Source organism: Chinchilla lanigera, unplaced genomic scaffold, assembly GCF_000276665.1.
Source record: "Chinchilla lanigera isolate Chin_1 unplaced genomic scaffold, ChiLan1.0 scaffold00139, whole genome shotgun sequence".
Taxonomy (NCBI): Eukaryota; Metazoa; Chordata; class Mammalia; order Rodentia; family Chinchillidae; genus Chinchilla; species Chinchilla lanigera.
In genome coordinates this window covers 3,177,920-3,191,608 of record NW_004955540.1, presented here as the reverse complement: position 1 = coordinate 3,191,608, position 13,689 = coordinate 3,177,920, and the positions used below count along the sequence as shown (strand labels likewise).

Here is a 13,689-nt window from a genome sequence, read left to right as displayed (position 1 = left end):
TATAATTCACTTTTGGGATTCTATTTTTTTTTTTATTTTTTAGTATTATTATTATTATTTTTTGGTCTTTATGAGACAGGGTTTCACTATGCAATTCAGTCTGACCTTGAACTCACTTTGTAGCCCCAGCTGGCCACAACCTCACAGCAATCCTCCTGCCTCAGCCTCTTGAGTGCTGGGATTACAGGCATGCATCACCATGCCCAGCCTGAAAATCATTTAAGGTGGTCAGTTAATCACTTCTAATAGAGGGCTTTTGGGGCTTGATAGTATGCTCTGTTACAGTGTAACCCAAATGATTCCAGGGAGAAGTTTTTTGTACTTTATCAGGTACCACAATTTGCCTGAAACTTTGAACTTGTTTTAGCAGTTAATGATATAACTTTAAAAATTCCAGGGGCTCACAGCACTCAAGATATCATCTATGTAATGTTTGAAGCCACTGTTACCTGATTTTTGCTAGTGCCTGAGCCACACAAATTTGACATACAGTATGACTGTTAAACATACCTTTGAGTAGCACTTTCCAAGGAAATCTCTGGGCGAGAGTGAGTTGTTGTTAAAAGCAAGGGTGAAAGCAAACTTCACAATCTTGAGGGGCCAAAGAAATAGTAAAGAAACAATCTTTTAGATCAACCAATATCAGTGACCAATCTTGGGAAATCATAGATGGCAAAAGGAGCCCAGTCTGTAAGGCCCCCATAAGTTGAATGATTGCATTGATTGCGGGCAGGTCATGCAAGTCTTCATTTCCCTGACTTTTTTGGTGTGGCAAAAATAGGGGGATTCCAGGGACTCTGAGAAGGTTCAGCATATCCCTGTTGTAACTACTCCTGTACTGGAAGGTTAACTTGATGTAATTTCTCCCCTTTTATTGGCTTCTGCACATCTCAGACCAGCTCCTGTGTGAGCCAGGTGAGGGCAAGTAGAAGAACCGCAGTGGCACTTACAGAAAAGGTGGATTACCTACTGAAAAACCCCACTGTTGTAATAGGTCTCCGCCCCAAAGATTTATAGGTATATTTGCAATGTATAGTTGGATGACCACTGTCTTTCCTTCTGGGCCAGTCACTGAGAGAATAGTACTGCTCGGGAACATGAAAGACTGGGTTCCAAAGCCTACCAGCCCAAGAGAAGGTTTTTTGGCAAAACCAAGTTTGGGGCCATTGTCTTTTTGTAATAATAGTAAATCTGCTTCTGTCCAGTAGTTTTAGGAAGGTTTTATTTTTTGTCTGAACAGTCAAAGGATTGAGAGGCTGTAGTGGGCTGGGACCAGTAGACCCCCATCTGTGGTACTCCCAGATCCTTGATCTGCCCTCTCCTTTTCTTCAGACCGAGGACTCGGTATGGCAAGAGGATGCCCAATTTTCATTCCAGGAATAAAAATTTAGATTCCCTTTCCCTACAGTAATACCATAATTTCCCCTTGATAATCTGCATCTACAGCACCTAGAATCACCATTACCCCCAGAGCATTTAGTCCAGATTTTCTCAAAATGAGTTCTGTGGTCCCAGTTGGAAGGGGTCTATAGACTTTTGTGAAGACCTTTTGAGGGGCTTCTCCCTCTAATAGCTTAATTTATATTCTAGCGAGTGAGTCCAGTGCAGCACTTCCTGCATGCATCATCAGCTACCACCCTCAGTATTTGTGGGGCCTGGGGTGGCCCTGTTGGGCATATCCCAGAGGAGGGGATTGCCATCATTAGCGTATTTAGATTGGCATTGATTAGCCCAGTGGTTCACTTTTCTACAGAGAGCAAAGGCCTGGAGCCTAAGAAGTGTTAATGGGCCCTGTGGGCAAAGGTCCCCCTCTCTTCTGTCTGTAGTCCTTTTTAAGATGATCAGGTCTTCCACACTGAAAGCAAATAGTATTTTTCCCTTTATTAGGAGGAGGCCCAGTGACAACAGCAAAAATCCTACCTTTATGTGTCTCTGTGCTCACCAATTGCTATGCCTTTATGAGATCCTCCACAGCCTGAGCTCAGGCACAAATAAGTATCATAGCATCCTGGGAGTCCCTATTAGCATTTTCATAGGCAAATTAAAGGAAAATATTCCAGCCTGCAGATGGCTAACCTGTCTCAGAATGGCCTGATATAATCAGCTAACCATTGCATACAGGGCTCCTGTGGGCCCTGCTTGATCTCCACAGGTGACCCTGAGGGCCTGCCAGAGGTAAGAATGGTGGATCCCAGGCCAGAGTGGCAGCAAGAGTGCTGTTCAAAGCCTGTTGTGGGAAAGGAAGCTGGGACTGAACCGCAGCAGGGGACCTTCCTCCCTGTAACATTTGAGTGGTGATTTGTTCGCCTAGAAGCACATTCTGAGCATGCTGTTCTTCACAGAGATCATCAAAGTCAGTTCTCCGTAGCACATATTGAGGAGCTTCTAAGCAGGTCTTTGCTAAGGGGGTCATGTGATATTGACTGCCTAAAGCAATAATCAGCCCTTTATTAAAAAGGGGGCTAGTTGGCCCATTTTCTCTGATACTCTTTCTGGTCTCCTTGTAGACTTTAAATTGTAGGGAGGTATGTGTACTGTTCGCATTTTGTATTCGTGCTGGGAAAGCTATAATTTCTCCCCTAGAGCTGCCTCCCTTAGGCAGTCTGTAAGTGCAGATTGGGCTATGGGGACAGCAGTAGTGATGAAGGCAGAGAAGTTGGCTATGATGCAAGATCTTTTGGGCTACCCATCAGAGGGGCTGAGGGCTTGATAGCTGACTGATTAGCCGCCTTAGTTTTATTCTCTAATTAACCGGGATCAGGGCACCTCAAACAAGATGTCATATTGTCAGGCTGGCCATTGGTACTCTTTTGTCTTGTCCTTGAACTCTCCTCAGATTTCCCCTTCTCTATCTCATACTATTTTTTATTTTATTTTAAAGAGTAAAAGAAAACACTAACAAAATAACAACAATGAAACCCCCCCCCATAACCAAAACGATACAGGATTTCAAAAAAGATGATAGGAATTAATAGTGGTTATTATATTACATATTGTTATCTTCAGCGGAGTTGCTCAGATTACCAGATGCAAGAATGCAGCATTGTTCAAACAATTAAAGACAATGACAAGTAATAAAAAACACATTACAAATGATATAGAGCTTCATCAAAGAAGATGATAGGAATTCAGCAATGGCTGTTACATTGCATATTGTCTTCAAACTAGTTGTTCTGATTACCACATGTAAGCATGCAAAATTGGTCAGGAGAAAAGATTAAAAAAGAAAAGAAAAACCAATTTAAGCATTAACTGTACCTTTCAACGCACCAACAGACATCAACAACACACTTATCCCAGCTATCCTTGTATATACATATATATTTTTTCTTTTTTTTAATTTTAAAGAGAAAATATCAAAAATATAGGCATTAACAAAACAGGAACAGTGAAAATGATACAGAATTTCAAAACAGGGTGAGAGGAAATCAACAGTAGTTGCTATATTGCATATTGTTATCTTCAAAGTAGTGGTCTAGATCACCAGATACAGGCATGCAAGATTGATCAAAAAAAAAAAATTATCCCATATTTTAAGATCTAGACTACCACAATTGGGAAATCATGGGTTATGTTCAATCATGAACTCGAGAAGTGTAATAAGCTGCTCTTTGGAAACCAAAATGTTGGCTGCCTTCAACAGCTGGTGCAAAACCTTGACCTGACACTTTTGCACTTTTGTTAAAGACTGCTCTATTGATACCCTGACTGAAAAAGCTCCCAAGCTGTGGAAAGCCTCTTTGCTGAACGCGGTTACCTAGTGCCCCTTCCTGTTGCACGTTCCTTTGACTTTATTGCTCACTGTTTAGGCAGCTCCCTGTTCAGGTGCCACTTGCCTAATTTGGGCCAGCAAACCCTGATAGAGAGACAAATGAAAACACAGGAGACAGAGTATCTTTTTAGAGGGTTAAGAGACTGCACCAAAGTGAAGTCCTGAACTGAAACTCACAAACTTATGGAGGAACGACAAAGTCATAGTGGTTCTACTGAGGGCAGATATGTTAGGTTAGCAAGGCATAGTGAAAATTTGGCTGTCTTACTAACTTTTATCTGATTGTCCTCTAGAGAGCATCTTTGCTTTCCCCATAAGGCCTATTTCACTCAAGTTGGCAAAACATACTGTCTTCAAGATTGTCTGCTGCCTCAGGGCTAGCAATCTCCTACAACCACTACCTAGTCAACCTGAGCAGACACCCATTGGGTGTCCCAAGGAACTCAATAGGGTGAGAGGGGACCATTGTGAAAGAGAGAGTACAAGAGATCAATGGTGACTGTGTTTTGTATGTCCCACTCTTCAGGCCAATGTCAGGTCTAGGCCACCCTATCAAAAACCTATTCTAGTTCTCCCAATAATTAAGATAGTACTCTCAGATTGGTTCCAAGTGCAGGGCTTTGGGAGGTGTTCTGCACATGTGGCCTGGAACTCTGAGCAACAGGTCACACCTACACTCCCAGCAAGTTAGTCACACCCTAATCTCCTGCCTCAATAGAGCAGCACATGTTGAATAATTTTAAATAAGTATTTTGACTGGCTTTATTTTTGTGACTCCATTTTGAGGTGTGTGTGTGTGTGTGTGTGTGTGTGTGTGTGTGTGTGTGTGCTGTTTCAGACAGGATCTCACTATGTAGTCCAGGCTGGCCTTGAGCTGACTATTCAGTGCCCAGGATGGCCTTGAACTCATAGTCCTTAGCCTCCTGAGTGCTGGGATTGCAGTCATGTGCCACTGGAAGCAGTTGACTTAAACTTGGCTCTTTGATAATGCATTCTTGGATTGGGAGTATTAAGTATTTAACAATATAGCTAATGTTGACTGAAATTCTGTTTGGTGTTGGCCTGTTGTACTGTTCTCTATAATAATAATAATTACACATTGTAGGACTTTTGATCTGCAAAATGCTTTCGTATTCATCTTTAGATCTGAGCCACATTCATTGCTAGGAGAAATTCCTGCTCATCTTACTTGTAAGTAAACTGAGGGTTGGTACAGGCCACTTATTTGCCTGAGACCATTCAGCTAAAAATTGGCAGTGCTGGGAATTATGACCCCAAATCCACTTTCTTTCCCTCGCTGTGAAATTGCAGTTCTTCCTTTTCTTTGTATGTCTTGGTACTTGCTCACAGCTTGACTGATTTTTAATCAGTTTGAATTTTTCCTTGACCCCTGTATATTGACTTGTCAGTTAATCTAGTTATCCTGCAGATGTTTTGAGTAGGTGAGGAAGTGATTTTTGTCTGAGGGGAAGTGGAAGATATTAAACATATTTGGGTAATATTTCCTATCTTTTAAGAATAAAAAATGGGTTACAGTAAAACATGTACACTGAAGTCATTTTCCTTTGTATGAAGAAATATGAATGAAATATACATTAATAGGGGATTTAGCTCAGCGGCAAAGCACCTGCCTGGCAAGCGCAAGGTTGTGAGTTCAGTTCCCAGCACTGGAGAAAAAAAAAAAAAAAAAAAAAAGAAATGTACATTAATATTTAAAAGCAAAATATTCACTGCCAAAACTAAGTATCTCAAGAGCCCAATAAATTCTAAACACAGTAATGTTCCAGGCTCTTTCAGTATTCTTGGGAATGGTGAGCAGTTAGCCTTTTTGTTGCTCAGGATCTGTTTTTATCCTTGTATCTTGAGTTTGTGTCTCTCGGCTTTCATCCTTTTTTAATATTTGCTGAAGTTCATGGTGGTGCTAATGTTACAGGCAGCTGAGTAAGACAGAAATACTATAGGCAGTCAAACAGGGCCAGGCCCTGGATGGAGCCAACATGAAAGACAAGATAAGATACCTGTGGGCCAGTCCTCAAGACAAAGGACTAAACAAACACATCCTCTTACTCCCAAGGGATGGATATCTGAGATTTGAAGAGTCCCTCACCCAACCCTTACAGGAAAAGCCCCTGTTCTGTATTCATGCCCCCTTGCTATGTGACTTGCTTCCCCATTTGATCGCAATTTAATAAATTCTACCTAAACAGTTCTTATTGGCTGCCGTTTTCCCCTACCTTGGACCCACCTCACCTCGTGGTTTTGCTCTATTAAAGTCCCTAAAAAAGACAGAGTCGGGGGTAACCCACTTGGGCCCCTCTTCTGTCCCTCTCTTGGGCAGAAGTTTTCTTTCCCTCAATAAATATATTCTGCTCTTAACCTCCATCGTTCCTAAAACTCATTCTTCGATTTTAGAGAACACGAACTTGTCCCATATATCATTCAGGTTGGGAGTTTTTATTTTCCTGTATCACTAAGAAGAACGTAACAGCTTCGATCTTAGTTCCAGCTGATCCTCAGTGCTTTGCTACGTGGAAGATGCTCTGATTCCCTCATCAGGCCTCTCATGCCTTCACTGTCTCCTTTCTGTCTGGGTGATGTTGGGTCACTTTTGGAAAGCATTATGTTCTTGGTGATTCTTTTCCTATTTATTTGCTGGAAGAATTTGCTTTTTACACTCAGCAATTTTTTCATGTGCTCCAGTAATGCTGCACTCTATTTCTTTGTAATTTCTCATAGTTTTCCAGATCTCTGAGATTCATGTCATATACCAGCGAAGTTTTGCCCATTGAAAACTCACATTGAGACAGTGTGCTCAGCATATGTTGGTACTGGCTGTAGTTATCTGCTAAAAGTGATCAAATGAGTGATCTCAAATTTAATTTTAATTTCTTCTTTGACCCTCTGCTTTTTCCATGTTTCATAAATATAAGGGAGACCCTTGTTCTTGAGGTCCAGAGTTACACCATTTACTGAAGCTTTTTACTAGCTGATCAGTTCTCCAGTCTTCCCCAGCACCACCTCCATCAATAAGGAAATGTTTCCTTATGACATGGTTGTTGGTCACAGCTGCCATGGCATGCAAAGTGGTGGCCAGTTTTTTTTTTTTTTTTTAACCATGAGACTTATTTTTATTTCATGTGAAGCTCTGTTCAGAAAACTTCAAGTGAACAAACCATGTGTTCAGCCTAGATGTCGATTCAGAATTTTTTGTTGTGCCCTATGTTTATTTATTTTTTTGTTTTGTTTTGTTTTTTTCTTCTGGCACCAGGAATCAAACTCACGACCTTGCACTTGCCAGGCAGGCACTGTGCCACTGAGCTAAATCCCCAGCCCTGTTGTACTCTATGTTTATAATCATTTCAATTTTCAGATGTTTCAGTTTTAGTTATCATGTGTATATAATTTGGCTTACATTAATACAGAGTATATAACTTACTAAGCAAAATAATATCCCTAAGAAAATGTTTAACTTTATGTTGAAAGTGGCTCAAAGACTTTAAAAACAATGTTTTTAAAGGTCTCAGTTAATAAATAATGACATGAAGAGGGCTGAAATTCACCTTCACAAAAATTTCCATCCTTGGTGAGGGGGAAGGGATGGGGAAATAGGTAGAGTGCAGATATGCCAGGTACAGGGTCCTGGTAACCTCAGTGAATGTGGACATTACGTGCCATAAACATGAGCTAAGATTAACAATATCAATGAGAATGAAAAGGGGGAAAGGAGAACTGAAGGAAGAGGGGGAAAGAATTAAGAAAAGACACTGTATTATGTACATCTACTTCCTAAGATGATGTAAAATGCGTATACTAATAGAAAATGTAATAGCAGAAATTTAAAGTACAATTTCTATCCCTTATAGAAAAAAAAAAAACAAAACAAACCCAACAAGTATTGGGCTTGCACAAGAAAACCACCTTAAATGAAACTGGTAGTTTTTAAAGGGTTAGTTATATGAATTATCTTTCAGTTGTTTCAACAGTTGAGCTTTGGGCTGGGGATATAGCTCAGCGGCACAAGCGCCTGCCTGGCAAGTATTGGACTACGCATCCAACTCTGTCCAGGGTGAACAGATCCCGTGAACTAGGTGCTCGCAGATGTATAAGAAAAAAAAAAAAACAACAAGAGAGCCAAAATTCTGTAATCAGGTACTAGCAGCCTCTAGAACTGACTGACTCCTGATTACCATCTTCAGTAACCTTTTATTCAGAATCAATCCAGGAGGCAGCAGAAAAATTGGAGGATATCAGCTGTTTTAGCGAGGACAGTACAACTCAATTATAGGAATGCGACCTGACCAGTAAGCCATCGTGTTATCTTCCTTCGCGCATATCTCAGCAAAATATGTAGTATTGATCCTGGGGCTTACAATGCTTATGCTGGACTTCCTCCAGAACCCAACAATAACGGCTTGGTCAGGCCTCAGCGGATACACAAAAGAGTAACTAAAGAATGTTCTTCTCCACAGGCAAGCACAAGGTCCTGAGTTCAATCCTCGGGACCAAAAAGACAAAAAACAAAAACCAGTTGAGCTTTGCATGTAAATATCTACATATGAATAGTTAACAAGTCAAGTTGAAATCAACAAATCTTTGTTGTCCAGAAATACATATATTTAAAAAACTCACAACAAGTGCTCTTCTCTCATTTCCTCACCTTCTTCTTCAACTCTGATGTAGAGGATATTATTATACTGTACCTTCGTAAAACTTCACCCAGGCCCCCAGACAGTAAAAAAAGGAAGACGCTGGTGAGCCAGTTCAGGGCTGGAGTCTCCTGGAATGGATTTCAGCTGCCAGCTGCCTCAGAGTAGGCACTGCAGAAGGGTTCAGTATCTGTGTAGTCGAGACAGGACAAGGCCCCTTAAGTCATGCCTCCAAGCTAATCTCCAGTTCACTGTTCAGTCATGAAAAATCACTTGTCAGATTTGCTTACTTTTTGATTCCATGTGTTTTTCTTAGAAAAAGTTCCATTTTCTTTGCTGCTGACAAAGACTCTCTTCCATGAAGGAGTGTCCTGGGTCGGCCTCTTAGCTAGGTCCTGGCATTGGGCCCCTTCCTTGGCTCACTCACTGTCCAGTTTTGGCAAGAATTCTACTGGGTCAGTTTAGTGAAAATCCCTGCCTTGATATTTTACCGATTCCTCATCTCACTCTCCATAGCCTTAGGCCTCTTGCCTGCCCTCAGCAAGGATATGTCAGCTTGGTTTAGCCAGAATTCTCCTTATCACTGTTTCCTCTTAGAAATTTTCTAGCTGCTGATCTCCACTGGTCTTTGGTCTAAGTCCCCACTTGTCTTTGTGTTTGGAGTTGAGCCAGATCTCTTTCCTCTCCTGCAAAACTCTCACTGCAGTAACCTCCTTGAGTAAAGGCGTCCTTATTGTCTTTAACAAGTATCATGAGAAAAAAAGTGTTAACAATGTACAAAAGGGGGATGGGCTGGAAGAGGTACAGACCATTTCTGAATGACTGTAGGTGACGGATGACTGTTGATCCAGCTCCTGTGAAGGATTATTTTAGACAGAACCTCACCTCCTTGGGTTTTCTTTCAGTTTGCCCCTTCTTTATCTAATTTCCTTCCTGTACTTGAAAAGAAATTAGATGGTGATTTCCTCTGATCTAGGCTATTCAGTTGAACACGTATATAGTATTTATAATATCAAATGATGTTTGTATGTGAGTAGTCTTTCAAAAAGGTACTGTTTGTGAATTCATCACCTGTCCATCTCTGCTGCCCAGATATCTTTGAAGTCTTCTCCATTGTACCTTTCTCTTGCTGGTTCAAATGTCTGAAATATTCTCTCTACTGTCTTGGGTTACCTCAACTCTCATTCATCTTTCAAGGTCTATCTTAATGTTAGATTAGTGCATTCCTGGTGTCCAGCTTGGCAGAAATACCGTAGTATAGAGGTCTATTTGTGGGCAACTGACCCACCACAAACTGGGCGATTCTCCTTCTAGTTATAAAAGCTGAAGGGTGTTTTTAAAGTAAGGGAGATTCCCCTCCCCCATGACAGTTATAATCTGACTTTGGGTCTTGTTATTCCCCCTGTTCCCTTATATTCTACAGCAGGATTTTCCAAAAACACCTGATTTTTTTAGTTAGGTAATTCTTTGCTGTGAGAGTTGCCCTATGTATTGTGGGATATTTGGTAGCATCGGGGCCTCAACCCTGGACGCCAGTAGTGCTCCCCTCAGATGTGACAACCAAATGTGTATAGAGACACTGCGAGATGTTGGGAAGAGGAAGAAAGATTAGAGGGAGAGAGATGCTGCAGAGTTGTTCTCCACTGAGAACCCTTCCCTGCCGGCACCATGAAGTTCTGGTTTTCTAGGTACATTGTGTCCCAGCACATGTGTGTGTACAGTGCCCTGGGCCTTCTCCTTCCGCTTGTAAGCCTAAACTGTCTTCAAGGTCCAGCTGTCCGGTGAAGCTTTCTCATCTCCCTGGCAAAATTGTATTGCTCTTCCTTTGTGCTCCCATGTGCATAACAGTTGTTTATTGAGTAAATAAATGTGGATAAAATTCTTCTCTTTGTCAGCAGTTATGCTGTGTTCTAGGGATGCAGTAATGAAGAAGATAAACATGATTTCTTGCCTTATGTGGCTTATAGTCTAGCTTATTGTGTTACAACATTTTATTTGTAGCTCCAGAAAGACTGTACGTTTCTGGAAGACAGGGACCAAGTGTTAGGTGTTACTCATTTCTGTATCCCCTAACTTCCTATAAAGTAGGGCACAGAATTGGTCTTTATAAGTATTTGGTAAGTAAAGGAAATAAATGTTTTATTACCTTCTCTGCATCTCCTTTTTCATTACGGTAATTTAGGCTCTACATTGCACATATGAGCCCTTGTCAGTTTGCAGGTGGGACGTCCTAACTGCATTTGTCCCTTTCTAATCCCAGTTTCCACAAAGATGCCAGGATGGGCTACAGCAGTGTAAATCTTACTCCTCTGCTTAAAAGCCATCAGTACTTCCTGTTGTGCCCAGTAACATAACTGAGTCTAGCCTCTTCCAGCCATTCCATTCCCTGTGCTTCTCTCCACCAACTGGAAGGCTTGTAACTCTAAAGTACTTCTCAACCAGTCACCTGACTAGGTTGGATATTCTCTTCTGTATTCTGCTATACCAGTATTTACTTCTGATATTTTATAATTGACCATTAGTGGATCTGCCTTATTAGTTCTGCAGAGAGTTTCTTGAGAGCAGGAGTTATGCCTGTCCTAATTACTTTTCTTGCTGCTGAGAAAATACCCAACACCCAGAGATAAAGGAGGAAAGGCTTATTGTAGCTCACAGTTTGTAGAGGCTTCAGTTCATAGTTGGTTGGCTCCAAGGCAGGGTGGCACATGGCACAGGGCATCATAATGGAGAAACAGTTCATGGTGGGCAGAAGGCAGCAAAACAGCAGGCAGCAGATGACCACTGTAGCCCTCTTTCTGCCCCTTATATCATTCAGGCTACATACCCTTAAGGTACTCAAATCTGCACCCAGGGTGGACCTTCCCATTTTCCATACACAGAACTATGCCAAAATAATCAGTGCACTAGATAGGAATCACATACCCTTAATCCCAGCCTCACACACTCTAGATCTAGCCAGTCTGAAAAGCCCTACCCATGAGTCCATGATGCTTTGGGAGGACATCTAGACAAAAGCCATAACAGTATCTTACTCGTCTTTGTATCACATGGGTCTAGCACAATAGCTGAAAAGTGGCTGGCATTAGGATATTGTTGGAATGAATGTGTGAAAGGAAAGTTTAGGAACAGGAGCTTATATTTAAAGAAGTTTCCAACAGACTCTTAATAATGAACTGATTATTTTTATTTGTGCTTTCTGCAGATATTGGTATCAACTTGACAGATCCTATGTTCAGAGGAATTTATAGAGGGGTTCAGAAGCATCAAGGTAAGTGTTTCTTTTATTAAGGTAAACGATTTCTTGATAAAGACATACTTTTCTGCTGTATGGAGGTCTTGAAAGGTAAAATCCACTTTTAAGAAATATTGAACTTGTTAACATCTTGGATAAAACAAAGAGAAACATGAATAAGCTGTATTGACAAACTATAATCATGAACATTTATAAGGCACCTGTCACAACAGAATTTTAATTCAGCCTTGTATTATCTGTAGAAGTTTGTAATTTTGAGTATAGAGCTTTGCAGAATCATATGTACAAGGCCAAGTAATAGTCTCTGTATAGTGTGTTAAGCAACTGAACAGTGGGGCACATAATCAAAAATCATTTGCCATACAACATTAGTTCATCTAGTTTTTCAGAAGCATTTTCACCTGGGCGCCAGACTAGCAGTATGAGTGAGAGGCAGGGCACTGCTGTCACCTTCTGTCCCTGTCTCACTTAGGGCTACACTGCAGCTGTTGTATTACGTGGGACTAGATAATGGTGCTGTAAAGTGAGGGCAGGCTTAGCTGAAAGGAAAATGGGTGTTTTTACCATATGAGCTAAAAAAATGAACTAAGACATACCATGTACAGGAACAAGGTCCCTATGATGAATGTGATCATTATTATATCTAAATTGTAGCAATAAACTTCAGAAATTTAAAAAAAAACATATGAGCTAATTTAGAATATAAGATGCTCAAATAGTATAGTTGTGCTATTGAGTAAATTCTACTTTTCTTGCCTTTGTACAAATAACAGATTTCATGTTTTGTGATGTGTGTGTATGCCTGTATTTATGAAATGAATTGTCGTCAATAACAGCATTACTGCTGTTATGATATCTAGCAACACCAGTTGCTGTTTTGGTTAATAAATTAAAGTTAATATTTTTGTTATAAAGGAAATTCTATAGCTACTTTAGGTGTAATAGTAATTTAATTGTAATCACATTTACTCTACTTAAATATGAAATTAATTATTGAGTTTTTGTTATATTATAGTTTTACTGTCTATTTGTGGTCTCTCAGAATTTAATCATTAATATTGATTTCCCCAGAAAAGTTTATTGGCCCTGAACGATGAATATAGTGAATAGCACAAAACAACTGTCAAGTGAAACCGGAAAGATCTTCCCTTAATGGGATTAGTAGTTAGAGAAATGCAGCATTAACTGAATTTTTTTTCTTTTTTGGTGCTGGGAATGGAATCCAGGGCCTCATGAATGTGAGGCAACCATTCTGCTACTGAGCTTGAACCCCAGCCCAAACTGACATTTACACAGAAATGTTGTTTTAGGAATCATTGCAGGTGTACTTAGAAAAGCCCTAGTAAAAATAATCTTAATAATTATTTACTTTCTAAAAAGTACAATACCAACAAATGGGCGTGTGACTGAAATTGTAATTAGTGAATTTATCTGTAGTTTGAACCTCCTGATTTTTGTCACTCTCTCCCTTTTTTGTCAACTGAAAAATACAGTTGAATTATTCATCTAGTTTGCCTTAAATTTAAATTTGTTTCTTTTTTCAAAAGAATATGGATGTGCCTTTGATTTGGTGCATGTGATTATTTCAAGAAGAGATAACCATAGATAAGTGAGTTTTTACTTCATGTACGGCCTGTCTTGTACAGATGACTTGCAGGATGTGATAGAGAGAGCCGTCCAGATTGGTGTTAAAAAGGTAACATGTTTTTTGTTATTAACTTTTTATTTTTATAATAAATTTTAATGAAAATTCTGTAGAGTAAAAGGAATGAACATTGCCACATATTTGGGCATATATTTGCTATTAATTTGTACTAGCAAATTAATAGAAGTGAAATAGTAGTATATTCTGTTCACAGCTATTTAAGCTACACAGGTCTTATTGTAGGTCTTCCATGTGATCGGAAATGTGTAAGTGGTAAAATCTCTGGAAAGTATGTTTAAAGCCTTATGAAGCAGGGTTTCTTAAGAGATTCTTTGTTAGAATAGGCAAATGTCCAAAAGACATAAATCTGTCA

At 40.1% G+C, this 13,689-nt stretch overlaps 1 protein-coding gene across 7 annotated transcripts in view; it reads left to right on the top strand.

Annotated features, from left to right (window-relative positions):
• The window catches only part of Tatdn1 (TatD DNase domain containing 1), a 43,868-nt gene that overhangs the window by 6,532 nt on the left and 23,647 nt on the right, over positions 1–13,689 (top strand). For 6 of the 7 annotated variants that reach the window (XR_001232123.1, XR_001232124.1, XR_001232126.1 and 3 more), the window contains exons 2-3: positions 11,621–11,686; positions 13,318–13,367. Coding sequence is in view for 3 of the 7 variants with exons in the window: in XM_013507917.1 (XP_013363371.1) it covers positions 11,621–11,686; positions 13,318–13,367 (116 nt within the window). In the remaining 4 variants the exon portion in view is untranslated. Of the gene's footprint in view, positions 1–11,601; positions 11,687–13,317; positions 13,368–13,689 lie in introns of those variants that run through there. The other variant, XM_013507914.1, reaches the window with a different exon arrangement.